Source organism: Passer domesticus, chromosome 6 (genome assembly GCF_036417665.1).
Source record: "Passer domesticus isolate bPasDom1 chromosome 6, bPasDom1.hap1, whole genome shotgun sequence".
NCBI lineage: Eukaryota > Metazoa > Chordata > Aves > Passeriformes > Passeridae > Passer > Passer domesticus.
Window position 1 is genome coordinate 37,885,565 of NC_087479.1, and position 19,710 is coordinate 37,905,274.

Here is a 19,710-nt window from a genome sequence, read left to right on the forward strand (position 1 = left end):
TTTGAAATGGTATTAAATCTGCATCTTTTGTGTCATGAATTGTCAGGGGAGAGGAAGAGTGAAGCATTAATAAAAATAACTTTCCCGACAGTTCAGTCCCACACATAGCAAGAGAATGTGTGTATATATATACGTGTGTGTATATCTGTAATTTAAATATTATCTACCACTACATAAATATCTATAACATTTCAAAATGTCAAATGAATGCCACTCAGCTAAACAACTTTGTTGACAGGTCTTAACATTAAAACTTTTTTTTATAAAAAGCAGCTGACATCAGTTGGTGTGCAAAATGTAAATGTAGGGACCAGGCAGGCGAGGTTACTTCTGGGGGGCTTTGCTAACTTTGGCTGTCACAGAATAACATGTGTAAAAGGACAAACCACAACAAACTTTGTAGTAGCAGGAAAGTATTTTCATTGCTTGAAAAAAAAAATAAAATTCAAACTTTGTCATCACATTAAAAACATTACATGAGAAGTAATAAACATATTTACACTTCTGTTTTGATTATAAATATACATTATATACAAAATAATGTTATAAAACGTAGAAAGTTCAGTGCTTCTGATTTTTTTTAAATTACTGAAATACTAGTCTTCAAAATAAACTACAAACAGACAAACTAAAACCCATATTATTGATTTCTGAAGGTCATCTTCAAAATGGTCCTACGTGGTCAGAGCAGAAGGTCAGTAGTGGGCAATATGAAGGGGTCTTGTCTGCACAGTTCAAGGGAGCAGATGGGCTAGTCCAACAGGCTTTGCAAGGGCAGGAATATCGCTGTCAGAGAGATAGCACAGTCCAGGTTTCCTCTAAGAGATCTTGTTTCTCCCTCCTCATTCTGCCCCTTGCCCTGGTCTCATTCATGAGTGTCACGGCACTTTCCACTGGGGTGTCCGGTATTAGTGCTGTAAATATGTATAGAAGGAAGGAGCTTCTGCCCGCCTCTGCTTGCCAGGGACAGACACAGCACATTTCCCATGTAGCACTGGGTGGGTATGAAAGAAACAGCATGAGCCTAAAACCTTCTAACTTTAATCTCCACCTGTCTTGGCAGAGGGCATCTCAGTGGGTGCTTCACTACTGGGTATTTAGAACCGGGATGAAGAACAAGAGTTGGAGTTTTGCAACCAGATGGAGAAATGGGGGGGGGGGGGGGGGGAGTAAGTGGGTTGTGTCACACTGCTGCTGCTTCTTCAGAAAGTAGCAGCTGCAATTTTGAGACTATTTGTAGTAAAAGGTGGCACCTAATTCAGAAACACTACATAAACCCCTGAATTTGTGTCAAAATAAGGCAGGGGGAAGAGAATGAGGAAGGAGAAGAAAAGAAGTAATGTCTATTCACAATCACTGGTAGTGCAAAGGGCATGAAAACAGCTGAGACAGCTCAGCACATAAAGGTTCTAGGAGCTGATTGATTTTAAACGCATTTGTAAGGCCTTACATAGAGCTGGGATCACCTCCTCCCTATCAGTGGGGACGAGGCAGTACACATTCCTTATCACAACTTCCCCAAAAATCATGTTCCACATCGTGGCTTGAGTCAATCAGTTCTCCAAAGCATCACCAAATGAATTGACGTGTAAATTCAGTTTTCTTCTTTCCTCCTCCTCTCACCCCTTACACAGTCTCCAGTACATGCAGCAGGAGAGAGGAGATGCAAATGGATGTTTAGCAGGAAGTATCAACCACCTCTGCCCAGTACTGTTCAGGTAACTGCAAAAAGAGCAGTCAAGTTTCTGTTTGGGCTTTTTAGATTCTCTTGACACATTATAGGCACTTTTAAACCCAGAAAAAATTGAGACCTCATTTATACTGTATCCATTATCTGCATAGCAATGTGTCTTGCTTCGCACCTTCCATGGCAGCATCTGTGACAGTTATGTGCCTCCTTATCTACCAGCACCTCCCATAACCAGAGTTCTGGAAAGCCAGGGGTCTGTCCATGAGGAACTGGCCTCAGCATCTTTTAAAACACAACATTTTTAACCTCTCTCTTCCCTCTGCCTCCCCTTTTCAATAGCAAATGAGATTTCTGGTATCAAACTTCAAACAAGGGCAGTAAGAACAAAAAGGTGTATTGCATCTTTCAGTAAATTCACAGTCTGTCCAGTTCACTCAGTTCCATCCTCCGCCTGAGAGCAGCAAGTTGCATGTAATTAAAAACAGTCCAATCCAGTTCTGAATTGTAAACAATGCAGCAGGAACGTCCATCTACTGGCATCATCAAATCTGAGGTGCAAATGGTCTGATCTTCAGTCTTATACCTGTCAGGATATAAAATAACACCAGGAATGAGAAGGAATCACAGCATACAGAGTAGTGCAGAACTAACAAACTATAATTCACCTATGTCAAACCAAAGCAATTTAAGCCAAATATTACCATGGTTTAACTCTCAGGGCTTAATGTTTTCAGTTGGGTCCAGAGGCAAAGAATCGCCAGCAAAAAAAAAATAAAATTGTCATCTGTGTAATGAGTGGCCTCTCTACCTGGCCTGAGGGGGGGGAATGCTTACAAACCTGGGTGCTTAACATTAGGGATCTGTACAAAAGTACATGGTACAGTTAAATAGCTTATGTTCAGAAGCATTAAGCCTGAATGGTGTGCAGAGAGATTCTAGAAGTTGTCATTCTGAAAATAGAAACATTTCTGGAGATGCCTGATGTAAATTTGGGAGCCTAGCTGTGGTCAGCAAAATCTTTGAAGATACAGAATTTAGGTCGCTTAATGGGAATGAAGCGTCTAGCTGTCATTTGTATCTCTGAATCCTTTCACTTAGTCTTAAACTTTTAATATTGTTGGTTGACTTGTGTTCCAGCTTGCTTTCAAGGGGAAATCTGATATCCACCTTGGAAAGGGAGACTGAATCCTGCAGATCTGACTTAACAGATCACTGCTGTATGGCACAACAAGCTTCTCTTTCCTACAGGCTGAAATTAGTCCTAAAGATGACTACACTGAAGAAGGCAGGTATTGGTTACAGTCAAATTGCCTTTAACTTCCACTGAGACTTTTTCCAAAAGGCTCGTAGTTCTTCAGGAACTATTTGGTTCCCTAATATCTGCTTTTCAAGGTCTTTAAAAGTTCAGTGTTGGGCCTTTCTTCTTTCTGAGTATACAGATTTTCAATATAACATAAAAATCCAGATGTTTTTATCAATAACAGCATTAACTTCTGCTAGAGAGTATTTAGCTGGAGCTTAAATGCTAAGAGGTTGAAATTACCTTAGAACAGACTTCCTAAATGGCTGTTATGCCTATCCACTAACACATCCTGTTACCTTCCATCTTCAGCTAGAAATCTATAGCTTTGCCTGTTTCCACAGAACAAAGATTATCCATTGTAGTCAGAGGAAAAAACATGGCTTTACATCAATGGGCCTAAGAATGATTATTATTTCCATTTTTTTCTGACCACCTATTTAAGAGGAAATAATCCTACAATGTGCTGAATTTTTATGGGCTGATGTTCTGTGTATTCATCTACCACTGACTTATCTATGCCCAAAACCTCTGGTTTAATAAAGTCAGAGTGGTTTATTTTTTTTATTTTCCTCACTGTATGTTCTGTGTGGGCCACAGAAGAGGAGAGGAAAATGCTGGAAGCACCACGATCCCTGGAAATAAAGGAACCTTCTCACAAAGGACAATTTACCCTTTTACCTTGTGAATTTATGCCTGTCCACCTCTGTACTTGCTTACCTCTGTGGCTATGATGCACTCATTCCTTTCTTCTGTTATCACAAAGACGGACTGGTACATAGAATCCCTCGGAGAGCATATCGCTGATATTCTGCATTCTGGCTTTTCACTAAGGCAGGGCAGAGAAAAAAGAACATTAGCTGATTACTGACAAGCCTGACTCTCAAAATCTACCATGAATATGGAGCGGTGGAAGGAGATAGCCATGAAGGGGTGGAAGGGAAGTGCATGGGATCAAGTTTCACACGTTGTGTGTCTGTCGGGATATTATGCTAGAGAAGTGGAAATAAGGACCAGCGAGAGTCTTCCTACGCTCCTGCCATGTCCAGCCTAACAGAGGGTTCCTCAGAGCCCTCGGGCTAACAACCACACACAGATCCCAGACAAGACCTTCAGCACATGAGTCAGAAGACTGATAAGCCAGTGAACACCCGCCCTTCTCTCCTTTTGAAAAAGAGTAGTTGTTTTCACTCTATCATTCTTCTCAGTAAGCAGATCATCCTGCCTTCTTATAAAGTGTAATACTTATTTTTAATCACTGTATGCCTTTACTGTTGTTCCTCCAAGATCTACTAAGGAAGAAAGATACTTCTTATTTTCACCACTGGCCTAGCCACTCTGGGTTCCTTCACTGTATCCATACCAGCAGCACCCTGCACAAACACTCAAATTAATTGACTTAGCTAAGGATAGCACTTGGTTGTGACACACGTACTCCAGTATGAAGACTCCTGGCTTTGATCTGGTTTGTTTTGTATATTATCTGCTTGAGGTTTCTTTTTCCCTTATATGCTCACCTACTTCTAGACTGATATGAAGAGTGGCTTTAAGAAGGACTATAATAAAAACTGCATTCTCACCTGTGTAGTCGGAGGGGAGACTTCTCTCCTAAACACTTTTCACTTTTGTAATATTTATCTTCCGGTGTCCCTCTACTTGTCAGGTCTTTTACCAGATTGTAGTCCAGTTTATGGTTCTTGGGTTTGTAGTTTGATTTCTCCAGCCCACAGTCCACTTCAAGGTCTTTATTTTTATTGGTGTTTTTTAGCTGGGAAGCTGGAATGAGATTGTCCTTCTGGAAGTCAGACAGGTTGTTCATTGTCTCCAACTCCTGCTCTGGGTGCATCCTCATCTGCCTGATGACCATTGCTATCATGCAGAACAGTATGAGCAAAGCCACCAGGCCCACCCCCATGGATATAGCAATCCAGGGGACTGGTTTGGGAGGAAGTGTAACGGGCACTGAATAAACTGGCAATTCACAGCGGTTGCCCATGAAGCCAGAAGGACAGTAGCAAACAAAGTTGGCACTATAAAGTCCACTGTAGCATGTGCCTCCATTCTCACATGGCCCAGAAGCACATTCATCTCTGGTTTTGATGTCACAGTTCCTGCCACTGTAGCCTGGCATGCATGTGCAGGTGTAATCGTTGATTAGATCATGACAAGTTCCCCCATTGGAACACGGGTTTCTGGCACAATCGTTGATGTTTATCTCACATTTCTGACCAGAGAAACCAGCCCGGCAGCGGCACACACGAATCTGCCCAAGGTAAAAGCAACTACCATCTGAGAGGAAAAAAGTGAAATAAAAATTAGTTTGCAATGCACTTCACTCAGAAATCTAAACCCTTCTCTGCTCAGCATGTTATACTACGTCAAGGAAAGAGAGGTTATTTTACAAAACAACCGCACATCTAAAAGTTCATTCTACTTTACCTAACTGTATCACTGCGCCTTAAAGTTATGCCCCTTCTAAATATGCAATAGAGTTAATTTAATTTAATTCTGCCATCTTCCCCACCATATGATAAACCTCACACATTGTTTTGTTGCATAGAAAATGCCAGTGAAAGTCCCGCCCCAGCAAGAGACTAAAATTAGGGTGGATGTGGAATAGAGCGGGGGAGAGGGACTATGTTCTAGAGGAAGAGTAGAGGTCAGATTGGATTTCTATCACTTCTGCACTGAAAAGCACAAATGAGTCAGGGTCATGAGATATTTTTGATAAAAAGACTCACCATTTGCACACGGGTTGCTTGTGCACCTGTCTACTTTTTTTTCACAGTTTGAGCCTGTGAAGCCGAAAGGGCACACACAAGTGTAGCTGGCCCCCTGCTCCTTTTCCAAGCACGTGCCACCGTTGAAGCACGGAGAATCTATACACGTCAGAGCGCTGTGCTCACAGTGAGTGCCATAGTAGCCAGGGGGGCACAGGCAGTGATAACCGTTCTCCATATCCTGCAAAACACAACATTAGGCCACTGTTATTTCACGGAAAGGAATGATAGCTCCCCGCACGCTTAGTTCTGGTCAGCAGCAGAACTCATTCACAGCCTGATGTGGATGAGGACATCAGGAGAGTAAACAACTGCAGGCTGGACTGTGAGGGACAGAGCTGTGGATCAGCTGTACTCAGTGCACAGGAATGATCGTGCAGCTACCCACACAGAGGAGATGCTGTTGTGTGGAGCACACAGGCAGCTACACAAAAGCATTGCTAACGCCACTACTGTCCAATGGGATCCAGAGGTCTTCCCAGATGTCTTCCCAGAGCAGTATGTGTTGACCTCACAGCTGTGATGAGGCCATTTATGCTCAGTGTGAGAGCCCTTTTTTATTTCACAAGGGTTTAAGTTGCTTTGGCTTGCCTAACTGCCACCACTTAAATCATAACAAACTGTTTCTTCTTTCCAAGGGCTATACGTCCAAGGCCTTGGGAGAAGAGAGGTAGGGTCTTGTGCTTTAATCTAAAAATTGCACTGGCCTTAATCTAAACATGCGTCAGATTACATTTGATATCTATAATCAATCAGCCTTTACCAATCCATCATTGGTAAGAATCAATCATAAGAATCATTAACTGGATCCAAAAACAGGCTGAAAAACTAAACTATGAGAATCCAAAAGTGTGGAATTCTGTTTTACAGAAAGTTTCAGCTGATTGCCCCCATATTGTTTCACACTATCCTCTCACTTTCTATAGCAGAAAGCAAAATTTTATTTGCTGTTAAAATACAGACTTAGTGCATTTCTGCATGAACAGTGGCTTGAGAAGCTTATTTTTAACAGATCTGCTCCCTCATCAACCATGGATCTTGCCAAGCTCTCATAATGGCTGCCACAGAAACCCAAGGATCAGTTGACCAGCTCTAATCTAGATGATACATCTCCTCCTGTAACAGACTTCCTCCCCCGACACCTCTCGGCAAGGGTTCAGTATGATAGTTGTGAGCGTCAGTAATGAACCTGCGTCCTATCGAATTCCCATTATGTTGTTACAGAAGCATGGCTGGAAAGGTACACCAGGGCTTGCTTCACACAAAAGCTTTACATTTAAAATGCCCCCACCGTGCAACTGCCGCCGTTCCGACAGGGATTGCTGTCGCACTCGCTGATCTCGTGCTCGCAGTCGACGCCGGTGAAGCCGGGTTTGCACGCACACGTGTAGCTGCCCTGGCCGGTGTTCATGCAAGTGGCTCCATTTTTGCACGGCCTGTGGTGAGTGCAGTAGTTCAGATCTGCAAAGATACCAGGAGTTAGGAGAACACGTCTTTGATAGCTGGGAAATGACATACATACAGAAAGGCTGTAGTCAGGAAAAAAGACAGAATTTCCAATGAAGCATTTCATTTTGGTATCGATGGGAATACTGGAGATTGTTATCTGGGTTATTATCAGTCATAATCGGATTACCATCTATCATTTGAGCTCTGAATTCTGAGAGACCTGGCAAAAAATATAACTTTCTTAGTGTTTTGGAATATTCTCCCTTTTTTGTGGACATAAAACTGTTAGTTGCAATGGGATTTAGGTACCAAACTGGAAAATGTACTTCATAAGCATGTGTTCTCCAAATCACACACTACAGCACTATGGACACTTCATGTACAGCATGTTACACACTAAAAGAGTGAGCCCCATCTTTAAAAGGTGTGCTCTGAGGCACATTCTAGAAAGGCAGGGAGGAAAAACAAAAGATGTTTTGGCTTTGAGATTTAAACAAGCACTAGAAATCTTTTATTGTTTATTTGCTCTTTTGTTATGGATGTTAGTAGATTAAACTGTCAAATGCCCTGCCAAGCTTGACGGTTTTATTTTTTTTCCTTTAAATTTGAGACAGAGGTTAAGCATAAGTTCATAGGACGTAAGTAAGAAAAGCTTTATTATCTCTATAAATACTATAGAGTAATTTGAATGCAACTGGTTAATAGATAACTATAAGCAGAAAAAAAACCTACAACTTTACTTTTCCTGCTTAATTTAGCCTTCACCATCTTAATCCTATAACTGTTCTGGAAACACTTAGCCTGCTTTGAGCACTTAATGATCTCAGTGCCAGCAGTGCATATATGGCCTTGAGGACATGACTGCTCAGCTGGCCACGGTTCAGTGATTCAGTGGGTTGAATAGGTGGAAGTGGTCTGGTGTACCTTAAAATGGAACCTGTACTTTTCATTCTTGCTTACATGATTTTTCTCTCATGCTCCAGACTTATCACATGAGTTAACTTCCTTGTATGCAAAATAAGGAAGGCCCAAATTATGGTGTTTACTGCTGCTGGAAACTATTTAGTAAACTCATACTTGTACAAGAAATAAGTTAAACTTAGCTTGATGAGGCAGAAAACTTGTCTGTTCAACACTTATCCAGATTGTTAGGTCTTTCTCCAAGAGAAACTTCTTTTGCAAGAGAAAAACTGCAGCTACCAAAAAGGTTTCCGTGCTTTCAAATGAAATTACTGCAAGAACTGGTATGTAAGGCTGCAGTGCTACAAACCGATGCCTGTGAAGATGTACCTTGGGGAAATTTAATTCCCAATCCAGTGGGTCAGATTCCTTAGTGTAGTACTAAGGAGTACCCAGCCTAGAGCTGTAAGTGCAAGCTTCAGAACTAACCTTGGTCACAGAAGAGGCCGCCCCATCCTTCATCACATATGCACTGCCATTGTGTTTTACAAGTCCCGTGGCGGCAGCCTATATGGGGAATGCATTCATCGCAGTAGCGGCCTTGCCAGCCAGGACGGCAGCTAAAAGAAAAGTCCAATTAAAACATTAATGACACGGAGAAGAGTTTAAGTTTCTATTACAAGGTGACGTTTTAACTGATGTTCAGACTGCATTTGCCATCTACTCACATGCACTCGCCAGGCTTGTTGCAATATCCATTCTGTTCGGTACACCCAGCCAGACAGATGGCTGTGAAGAGAACATAAAAAAGCATAAATGTTTAGGTAAATACACATGGCGATACAGAATACACTTTTAAAGGGTAAAAAGCTTTTAAAAACACTTTTAAAAGAGTTTTACACTTTCAAAGCTTTGTTTTAAAACTTCTTGGTACGGGGAGTTCTGGGACAGGAGGAAGTGAACAGGGAGAGCCAACACTTGACAAGTTGTCCTTTAGTTTTTCTGTTTATGCAACAAACATGAACTCTTGCAACTCTTGCTAGAAAAGCAGCAAGAGAAAGCGGCTTTGGCTCGTGCTAATGAAAGGCTGAAAAAACCCAATGATACCCTGAGCTCAGAGTAAAGGTCCCCACTATCACACTGCAACACCCGTCTCATGTCCTCTGGCTGCAGGAATGGCTGGTGGCAGACTTTGTGCGAGCAAGCTGCTACCCTTTTACCTTGCAACAGCTACTGCTATTCAGGGCTATCAGCCAAGGTCCCTTTCCTGCCAGCTCGCTCTTTGCTGCTAAGGCTCGCAGAGGTGCAGCACAGCGCTGGGTGGCCAAAGGGGCCAAAGTCCTCAGCGAGCAACTTTGCCTCTCCAGACAGGGAGTGGAGAGGTCGGTGTGAAAGCAGGGAAAGGAGGCCCCCGTGAGCTGCCGAGCCGCGCCGCCCCCCGCCCGGCTGCCCTTGGCACTCACGCTCGGTGCAGTACTCGCCGGCCCAGCCGGGCAGGCAGGCCAGGCTCCCGTCCGCCGCGCACACGTAGTGCCCGAAGCGGTCGTCGCGGCGCTTGCAGAGGCGGGAGCAGCTCTCGCCGTAGTAGTTCTCGCTGCAGACCACGCGGTAGGAGTAGCGCAGCTTGGTCAGCGGGCCCTGATGCACGTCCTGCGACCAGTCCTCGCCCACCGACAGCGACCGCTGGATCGACATCTGGCTGATGAGCCACTCCTGCGGCGGCGGCCGGGAGCCTGCGGGACAGCGGGAGCGGGTCAGCGGCGCTGAGCCCGCCGCGGGACACCCCGCTCGCACACACACACACACACACACACACACACACACAAATACATATAGGTGTACATGTAAACGGGCACGCGTGTGGGTGTTGGTGCATGCAAGGGTACAAAAAAGGTGGCCAGCAGGGTGTGCGAACCCGGGCCAAAGGGACTCAGCCGAGGGGCCTGTGAAAGGAGGGCTGCTGTGAAATATCCTTTTCCTCTCCTCTCAGAAAAACATCCCAAAGCCATTATTCCTTTCCAAAGGGCGGAATTCGAGCAAGGTGTAAAATACAGGAAAAGGCGGACGGGGCTTGCTGGCAGGCTCCCGGCTTTCTCACCGCAGCCCGCCTCGCTTTCCCACGCCAAAAATAAACCGGAGGAAACGCAATTGTGTTGGAGATTAGGCCGGGGCAGAATCAAAGCGGCCCCTGATGGCTATCGTTGGGGGACCGGCTCCTGATGGTGGGATAACGCCGGGCCCGGAGTTATGGCATAAACAGCTGACCGGGGGGGCCGGGGCGCGGGACGGGCCTGAGGGCGCTCCCGCCGCGCGGGCGCCCCCTGCCGGCGCGCGGCATTCACCTTCCGGCAGGTAGTTGTCGGGCGCGTGCCAGGCCTGGATGATCAGGGAGAAGGTTCCCTGCGGGAGAGAATCCAGCGTCAGCCCCGCACCCCGCCGCGCAGCCCGGCCGAGCCGAGCCGAGCCGAGCCGCGCCCCACCGCGCCACCGCACACCGGCCTGCCCGGCCCTGCCCTGCCCTGCCCCGCATCTGCGCTCTCTCCCCGCGGCTACACACTTCCCTCCTTCCCTCCCTCCCACAGACCACGGATACGCATCCCCACTCCAAGCCCACCAGCCCCTTGCTTTATTTCTCTTAATAACATTAGTTATCCCAAGTGCTTCTGATCTGGATGAGCTTTTTCATTGCGCTTTTTAATTAATTTTTTTAAAGGAAGTTCTGGAAATAAATCTAAAAGCAAAAGTAGTTTGTTTACATTACAGGTTATCAGCCCGCCGCTGCTAGCCTGCTCTTGCCACCCTCCTGCCCCACCATCAAAATCATTTAAGTACTTTAAGGTTTAAAGTAGAATCTCACCGGCCACGTGAAGTTAAAGGGGAGCTTAATGGGACTGTCAAATCTCTCTGTATCCTTGATGCTGAAGGAGTTTATTCCCAGAACCGGGGTGATGATGCTGCCGAAAGTGCAGGAGCCCGGGGAAACCACTGCCTGAAAATGCTTCAAACAAACGCGAAAGAAGGTCCTGCAGTGGGGGGAGCAGGGCTTCCCGCTGGCCAGAGACGCGTGGCTATTCACGAATTCGTGTAGCTCCAGCTGGAAGACGCCGGAGCCGGACACCCTCTGCACAAAGGGGAGACACACAAAATAGCCAAATCAGACCTTACCCGGCTTTGCCATGCAAACTTCCTTCCATCACCCACTTTACATTTCGCGAACCCTTTTTTTTTTGTGTGTGTGTGTGTGTGTGTGTGCGATTACCTGCTGCAAAATCGTTAACAGAAACGTCAAGCCAAAGATGCGCAAAGCTGTCATCCTTGTGTTATTCGAGCTCCCAGTTCTTAGTGGGTTTAGTTTTCCTTCTGTATTCCTCAAATGGACCAAGCAAGCGCTTCTTGGTCGAATGAGAAAAGAGAGGCGTCACGGCGATTCTCCGGGAGCAACCTGCCCTTCCAAATATTCCCCGAGCACCAGTAGAAATCGGAAGGTAAAATCCAGGTGTCGATCCGTCCCCTTTTGGGAATTAATCCTGCAGCCAGCCGCCGACCTCTGATCGCTGTCGTCGCCTTTATAAACTCCAAAGCCGGGTGGGTTTGGTGAGAGACGCGGAGGGGAGTGCTTAGTGTGGAACCGCTCCTCCTTTAACCGGTGCTAACAGCGCTCAGTAAATGGAAAACTTGCTTCGCTTCGAGCTGTTTATATAGTTGCCTCGCATCCTCACAAGCTCATTATGTAAACTGTCAGTCAGACTCACGGGCGATCCCTCCCCTTTTCCATCTTTCCTTTCTGGAAAAAAGAACCAAATGTTGCGGAGAGCCCTCATATCCCGAATTAATACCCTGCTGCCGCCGCCGCCGCCGCTGCTGCCGCGCTGCCCGCCGAGGAGCCGAGCTGATTACGAACGAGCCGAGCATCTGTTGAGATATTTACGGCGCTCACCCTGGGAGAGAGAGTTCCCTCGAAAATCAGACGCCTCTCCACAGGGCAGCTTTCTACGGCGGCCGAACAATAGAGGATGAAATGTTTCAAAAATACGCTCGTTAGTTAGTTAGTTAGTTAGTTAGTTAGTTTGCTCGTTCCCGTTGCCCTCCACCCCACAGCTCCACGCGTGTCCCCCTGCCCGGCCGTGTCCCGGCCGTGTCCCGGCGGCGCGGTGCCCGGCCGGCGGGCAGGAGCTGCCCTGCCCGGCGGGGGCTGGCCCCGGCTAGAAACCAAAAGTAAAACGCTGTTTGCCCGGCAGGCGGGCACCCGGGGCGGCTCCCGGGGCGCAGCGCCCGGCTCTGGGGGCCCGTGCCCCGTTCCTGAGCCCGGCTAAGGGAGCCCACCGAGGGAGGGCTGGGCATGGCTGGGGAGCGGCACGGCGGGGATCGACGGGCGCTCGTCGCCCTTCCGAATTCGGTGGCGAACGAGCGCTCCTGCGAGGTGCCCGGGGTCGGCAGCAGGGACGGAGCTGGGTTTTCCCCAGGCTGTCCCGGCTCCGAGAAACGCGGGCAAGGGGAAAACTCGGGCGCCTGCAGGCAAGCGGGGCGGGAGCGGGGCCGCGGGCCGTGTCTGGCCGCCTGGCCGCGGCCGGGTTGCGGTCTGGCGTGTGCCATAAAGCCCTTGGCCTGATTGCAGCGTGCGCTTATTGTTGGGTCGCGTGTCCCTCATTAAAGCCAAGCACAGAGAAGGCCTTTCATGTGGCTTTTTATTTCAGCTTGTTAAATGGATGGGAGGCCGGAGTGGGGGAGGGAAGGAGGGAGGGAGAGATAAACCCTCAGCTGTATGGTAATGAGGTCTTGCCACCTTTCTGCCAGCGCCCGGCGCGCCAGGCTGCGGGCCTCCGCGGCGTGGGTCACCTGGGGAGCAACGCGGGGCGAGAGCGCTGCTGTCCCCTTCGCCCCGCTGCTCTCCCAAAGGGTCTGTTCTGGCGGCGTTACCTCCCCACCACGAGTCCTTTGGGGGGAGATAAGGAAAACCGGGGGTCGGGATCGTTTGGAGGCGAGGCAGCATGGGGAGGGCACACTTCAGCCAAACTTCCCAGGCCGTGGCGCTCCCTCGTAGGTTTAAAGCGGCTGCTCTCCCTGGGGAGCGGCTGTGGCCCGGGATGTGGTCAGGGTCCAAGCGCCCCAGGTGTCACCGAGAGGGCTGGGGGAGGGAGCTGGGGAACACGACTCGGCTTGGCAGAGAAAGCGTGGGGAAAGCCACGGGCACCGCCGCCGTGGATTGGCTTGGGCAGAGGCGCAGGCTGGAAATCGGGGTCGCCACCAAAAGAGGATTAAAACTTCTCCCGGTGCCCACTGTGCCTGTGAAAGCCGAAGCCGGGAGGCACAGACTCTGGCAATGTCGGGGGACTGCACCCGAGGCCGGGCACCCTCGGCTTGGCTCCGTCCCGAGTAGCCCGGCTGTCGCCCGGGGTACGTGTCTGTGCGGACGGGAGCCGGGCCCGTGGTGGAGATAAACCGCGAGGCAGAGAGGCACAGGCGAGGAGCTCTTTTGTCTCGGCCTCGTAAACAAGTGGGAAGGAGGAATGTGTCGCCGCTGATGAACTCGGAATTTTGCAGCGATCCACCCGGCCAGATCCCGGCTTTACCAGCAGCAGCGTCAACTGTCAAAATCAAATCTGATGCTAATAGCTTCGGTACTAAATAAAATGAGAGGCCAGATAACATCAGTGCTTGATAAATGGTAATGAGTGTCTAACCTAGGGGAACAGAAGGGCTGTGGGGCTCTTTAATTCAGTATTGAAAGGCTAGCTGGGTACTGCAGGCTCTAGCAGATGTTAGTATGTGTGTGTTTTGATTTTTGACTTGTATTGGACGTTTATTAGGCTAACCAGAGCCACCCCACGCATGGCCACTTGGTCCAGGCACCATCTGGCACAAGCAGGGCGGCGTGCAAGAATAGGGCCTTGCTTTGGTGCTGAGGATCCACAGGCAGCATCTACCATATGGACCCGGAGCTAATGTAGGTTAAAGCAAGACAAGCTCATCTCTGCTTTTCACAGCTCTGCCAAAACTCTCTGCCATCCTGGCGGAGCGCACCTTGGCAGCTGGAGCAGAACTGCCACCTCTGCCTTCCCCCAGGTCTGACAAAAGGGGAGCAAGCCCCCCAAGCTCTCCTCAACCTGCTCAACCCCTCCTGGGTGGCCACTGTTTTTGGAGTCAAGCTTTGCACCTAGCTCTGCTTGTTCCCAGCAGGAGCACGAGTCGCTCCAGCTCCCCACGTGTCGTCCCCCCCCAAAACCAAATATTTTCAGGAGATCGAGTGAGTGGTGCGAAACAGACGCTAAATCCTTCTCGAAACTCCAGACCATTATTTTGATTGCAGCTATAAAAAGAGTTCGTAATAAAATAATAACAGGGGAATATAATAAACCACCTGCTGCATGTTGACACACACGCACAGGGAGTTCAGATTAAAAAAAAAAAAAAAAAAGTTGTTTCGCTAATAGCATCAAACAGCTGAGCCTGAAAGTCGGCCGAGAGCAGATTAGAAGCACAACTCCTGTAAACTCTTTCCTGTGCCCAACACGCCATCCTGGGTCACTTGGAGAGCAACAGCCCAGCCACCTCCCCGAAGATCCTCGGCTCAGTTCGAGGGGTGCCTGTCCTCGGGACGGGGGCAGAGCCCGCAGTGCCCCCGGCTTTGCCAAGGCGTCTGTCGGGATGCTGGGCACTGACCGGACCGGACATACCCGGTGGTCGCTGCCTCCCCGTCCATTCCACCCTGCTCCCTCTCTCTCCAGCTCACTTACTCGAGGTCAGGGCGCTTTCTTCCCCTCTTTCGCGCCCCACTTGCTGCCGGTTTATCTCCAGCCTGGCCCCGCTCAGCATACGCGTGGCCGGGCCAAACGCATCTCGCTAACGAGACAACGTTAATTAATTCCGGGCGGGTGAAAGTTGCCAGCCTGCCCAAGCCATCCCTCCCCCCGAGGCCTCGTGCCAGGCTGCCCTCCTCCGTTCCCGGGGGAGCGTCCAGCGCCCACCCGCGGGATGTGCCCGAGCCCCCCGCCCCCGGCCGCGCGTGTCCTTGCTGCTCTCAGCCTGCCGAACGCCGGGAAAGGGGCTGCTCGCTATCGCCCGCACAGACGCAGCCAGCAGCACCTGCATGGCGACCCTCAGCCCCGCTTTTCTCTTTTCCTGAAGGCTCCATGCTTTCTAACCTGCCCGCCTCACCCACGGGGGAGCGCTCCCGCGGGGAGCGGCTCTGGGCGTGAGCGGCTCCCGGTAATGCTGCTCCACCCCGCGCTTTCTGCGCGCCTTCTGCTGGGCCGCCTTTGAGGTCCTGGAGACACAGAGCACCCGTGCCTACGGCCGCGGCAGCGCCTGCCTGATGCCGCGCTGCCACCCGCGTTTTTGGAATGGGACACGCCCGAGGCTGTCCCTGCCTGCCCTGTGCCCCAGGTGTCCCAGGCTGTCCCCTAAAGCAGCATGAAGCCACAGCCGGGCTGACCTGGCTTCCTGGCCGGGTCAAGCTTAGTTGGGGGCGTCTTGAGTTTTCGCCTTCCCTGTGCCCGGAGCGGTGCGGATGCCCGAGGGCACGGCTGCTCACGGCCCCCCCTGCCCTCCGTGCCAGCCGCTGCCACCCACCTCCCTTCTCCGCACTCCTTTGGGAGCGGACCGCGGGGCGCGGAGCAGCGCACTCGCGCCTCGGAGCCCTTTAGTCACCTTTCCCGGGAGCCGACCCCCGAAGCAGAGACCCCTCGCAACTCCAGAGCCCCGCCGGCTGCCCTACACTTGTTCAAATTTATCATAACAGTTTTGTCGGGCAGTGCAGCATCCCTAGCGCCTGTACGGGCGCGGTGCGGTGTTTTACTGTGCACCTTGCGCGCTTTTCTCGGGAGTGTTCCTGCTTCCCTGCTCTGCGGTCTGTTTCGGGGCTGGCCTCGCTGGTCGTCTTTTTGGCGAAGTGAGTTTGATCTCTTAGTCAGAGACTCGCCCATTTATTCAGGGCTATCCAGCCCTTCCATGTGCACAACCCCGCTTTTTGAGACGGATTCCCCGATGGCTTTAAAAGCCCTTAGCTAGAAAGTTGCGCATCGATTCAGCGCTGACACACCCCGAGAGCCTCTAAGAAAAAAAAAGTAAAGAAAAAAAAAAAGGAGAGAGAAAAGAAGAGGAAAAAAAAAATCCCCCTTGCTTGTTTTGTTTCTGCCTAAAAGCCCGTAGCGTGGAGCATCCCTCCAGGGAGCGCCGCTCGGAGGGGTGTTAATGTGGTCGATTTGGGGTACAAATGTTTGGAAATGTTTCCCGATTCGCACAGAAGGAGGGGGGATTTGCAAACTGTTGCTGCCACATGGCCCCTCCAGCCTGCCCATTCTCATTGTAATGAGGCCGGCGCGTGCCTCATCTGCCGCGGGGCGCTGCCGCGGGCGGCCCGGGCCCGCCGCGGGGGCGGCGGCACCGCCAGCAGCGCCCGCCGCGCGGGGCGGCCGCGCCGGGACTGCCCGCGCCGGGACTGCCCGCGGCACCGGCCCGGCCGCGCCGCGCTGCCCGCCGCCCGCCCGCCCGCGCCCGGCCCCTGCGAAAGAGCGCATTTCTGTTAAAGGCTGTAACGATCAGCATTGAGTCTCTCGCTACAAATCGATGGCTTCTTTTCCATACAAATGCCTGCTTATGCCTTTATGTTCTCCATCTGTTTGTAGCTAACACCTGCCATTCAATAAATCGATTTGGCCATTTAATGTAACAGCTTCCCGGGACATTTTTTCATGCCAGATGCCACAGCAGCTCCAAACCTCTACCCCAGCCCAGCGCCCCATCAGCACAGCCGCCCAGCAAGGGGCTGTGCCTTGGCAGAAACCTGCTGCCGGGGTGTGGAGCAGAGATGAAAAGTAAAGAAAATATGAAAAAATGGCTTTATTAAAAAAAATCCCAAACCCACAAACCACTAACCCCACTGATTTCACCTTTTTCTTTAATGCTCTGGTTTCTGTGTGCCTGTGGAAGTGGCATGTGGTCCTTGCCACCAGCAGCAGGTGTACGGGTGGTGCTGGGATTCCTGTGGGTCACAGGCATCAGGACAGTCAGTGACATATTTGATTCCCTTTTATTTTACTCACCAATCTATACTTTTCAAGCTTTAGGCGATTTAATGTTTTAAGGACACAAAGACACTGCCTGCAGTTTATCACTCCGTGACATGGGGCAAGGTTCCTTACAGGGACTTGCAAGATGAGATACCCCAACATTCGATGTGTTTCAGGGGGTTGTTCCTCCTTGAGAGGCCGCTTTGATGGGCATCAAGGTTGAGCTCTCCCAGCCTGCAGTCCCCGACAGGAAGAGCAAAGAGAGGTGAGTGCTGCCCCAAAAGGTTTCCCTGCTAAACTGACACCGAGAGAGAAAGGTGAATCTCTCTTGGTGACACCCCATAGGTCTCAGGGGAGGGAAAACAACATCTGGGGATATGAGAAAGTGATATAATGTAACATGGGGAAGTCACAGCGCTGTCTTCTTATGAAGGAAGTGAGCAGCTCTGGGCCGGCTGAGTTCCTTCAGAGGAAGTGATTTCAGTATTGCTGGGATTTTGTTTGACTGTATTTGTATAATTTATTATAATTTATTGTGCCTAGGGCCTTTGGAAGGTGCCTTTGCTTTAAATTTGAACAAATACATAAAATTAAATGTAATACAAAAATAGTTAGGGATATGCATATGTTTCAGGTATGTGGGTCTGTTTCTTTCTCAACTAATTTAGTTCAGACCACGGATACCATTTGTAAATGCACCTGTAAAAGCCTAATTTGCTCTGAAAGACACCAAGTCACACAGTTGTTTGGCACTTGTACCCAGGATAGCTGAATAAAATTGTGATTTCTCATAAAAAGCCCCCCTGGAAGCAATGGCAGAAACTGAGAGTAGTTACCTGGGAGATGACCAAATCTTTCTCTTTATTTTGAGTCTGAGAGTTGTGGCTGAGTTTGGCAGGGGGGAGTTGCAGGGGAGATTTCTCACTTGGAGCAGAAGTTCCCACGTTTTGTTTCATATACAAGTCATGTATGGATCAACTTTCATGGATGGGACAGTGGCCTGAAGCAGCATAACAAAACAACTACAAGCTGCCCTCTTAAAGGGGAAGAATTCCCTTTGCAGGCTCCATAGTAAATGTCCCATGGGCCCGGCTTTGGGAACTCCTGCATCAGAAGGTCTGTGTCTTCAAACAGATGGCCAGGCAGCCCTTGGCTACTTAGAATATGTTTGGGGCTATATTATATAGCACTGAGTAAAGAGATCTGTCACAGAAAAACAGCAAAAGGCAGTTTTAACCCTTCCCCTGGGGAGTGGCGTGGATCCACGCTCTGCCTGTGCTCCCAGTCCCTCCTCTCCCGTCCCCCATGCCGAGCCCACGGGATGTTTGGTAGGGGCCCAGCATTGTGCAGCTCGCTTCAGACAGTCAGAGGAGGAAGCCTCAGACCTCTGGCATGTGAGAGTTGGCAGAGCAAATCCCAGAGCGTGGCCTCAGTGCAGCCACTGTGCAGCCTGTCCCTGAGGATGGAGAGGAGAGCAGAGCAGAGTTGGGAATAACTTCTGGAGCAGCCAGAGGTGCGTGGCACACACCCTGCACACGTAGGAGGCTGGTGAGATGCCATCATCCCAGTGGGGCTTGGGGCTGATCCCTCGTAGTGGGAGGTGTCCTGCCATCAAGGCATTGTGGCTGCAGTGGGTGTTTGCTGAGCTCTTCTGCTTTCTTCACCCTTCTGGTAGTCTGGTGTTGGGCAGAAGCTGTTAAACATCCAGGGCTGGATTTCTGGAGAGATGTGTAGGCCAGTACTGGCAGAAAAAAGTCTGTGGGACTCAGTGGAGTTGCACCTGCTTGTGCACCAGGATAAGCTGCAGCAAGGCAGCAGCAGCCGCAAACATCTCAGAGCTGCACACTGGTAAAAGTTAAAGGTATTTAAAATACAGCTGGCCACTTAAGTAAGAAAATCCACTTTGAAATCCCTTCACCAGAGGTAAAACTTGCTAATAACTGGAGAGAAAGACCTTCCTGACTTATATCCCTAGCAATTCTATTTATTTCTAGTAGAAAAAGGTTTAACCAGGACCAGCTGCTTCCACAGCCAATGAAAACCAGTCCTAGATTGTCCAGATGGAGTCACTCAAGGCAGAGACTTGAACGAGAGCTGCCACCGGCTCCAGGATTTCTGGGTTTGTCCTATTTTAAGAAGATCTTGCATCCTGCAAACATTGCTTATGGGAAATGATTGGGTGCAGAAATCCTAGTGGGGGCCCATGAGGCAGCCTCATGTGGAGATGTGGCAATGTGGCATGCTGACATTTTGGCATAAAGTGGTGATGATTTTATGTTAGCATCAGCCCTCCAAGAGGAAAGTAAATATGTGACATATTGTTCAGGGAAACAAAACAAACCAGACAATGAGGTCCTGTGCCGAGTGACTGATGTAGCCTCTGCAGGCCCATGCAAAACCTTTATTCCTTTGTGATCTGGGGATGCTGGGAAAATGAGTGCATCAGGGTATCCAATACCATCCCTGGACCATCCAGCCCTCCTTGCTTTTTGTCTTTGTGTGCGGCCATGCAGGGAGCAAACACAGAGCCCCCGCTGAGTTTCTATTGTTTCTCCTGTCTAATGGCCCTACTTAGCCATGGAG

The 19,710-nt window shown here is 49.7% G+C and overlaps 1 protein-coding gene across 2 annotated transcripts; it reads right to left on the bottom strand.

The window, feature by feature from the left end:
- Nucleotides 1-408: 408 nt before the first annotated feature.
- Nucleotides 409-11,998, bottom strand: DLL4 (delta like canonical Notch ligand 4). Of its 2 annotated transcripts, XM_064424684.1 has the most exons (11): nucleotides 11,379-11,988; nucleotides 10,977-11,240; nucleotides 10,462-10,519; nucleotides 9,583-9,852; nucleotides 8,848-8,908; nucleotides 8,609-8,739; nucleotides 7,062-7,231; nucleotides 5,732-5,951; nucleotides 4,571-5,279; nucleotides 3,711-3,819; nucleotides 409-2,273 (listed from the first exon to the last, which is right to left on the bottom strand). In XM_064424684.1, the coding sequence occupies exons 1-11, from the start codon at nucleotides 11,430-11,432 to the stop codon at nucleotides 2,268-2,270; spliced, it is 2,052 nt and encodes a 683-aa protein (XP_064280754.1). In that variant the 5' UTR covers nucleotides 11,433-11,988; the 3' UTR covers nucleotides 409-2,267. The 2 variants fall into 2 exon arrangements, with proteins under 2 accessions (XP_064280754.1, XP_064280753.1); XM_064424683.1 differs by lacking the exon at nucleotides 409-2,273 and having other exon boundaries at nucleotides 2,283-3,819; nucleotides 11,379-11,998.
- Between the last annotated feature and the right edge of the window lie 7,712 nt (nucleotides 11,999-19,710).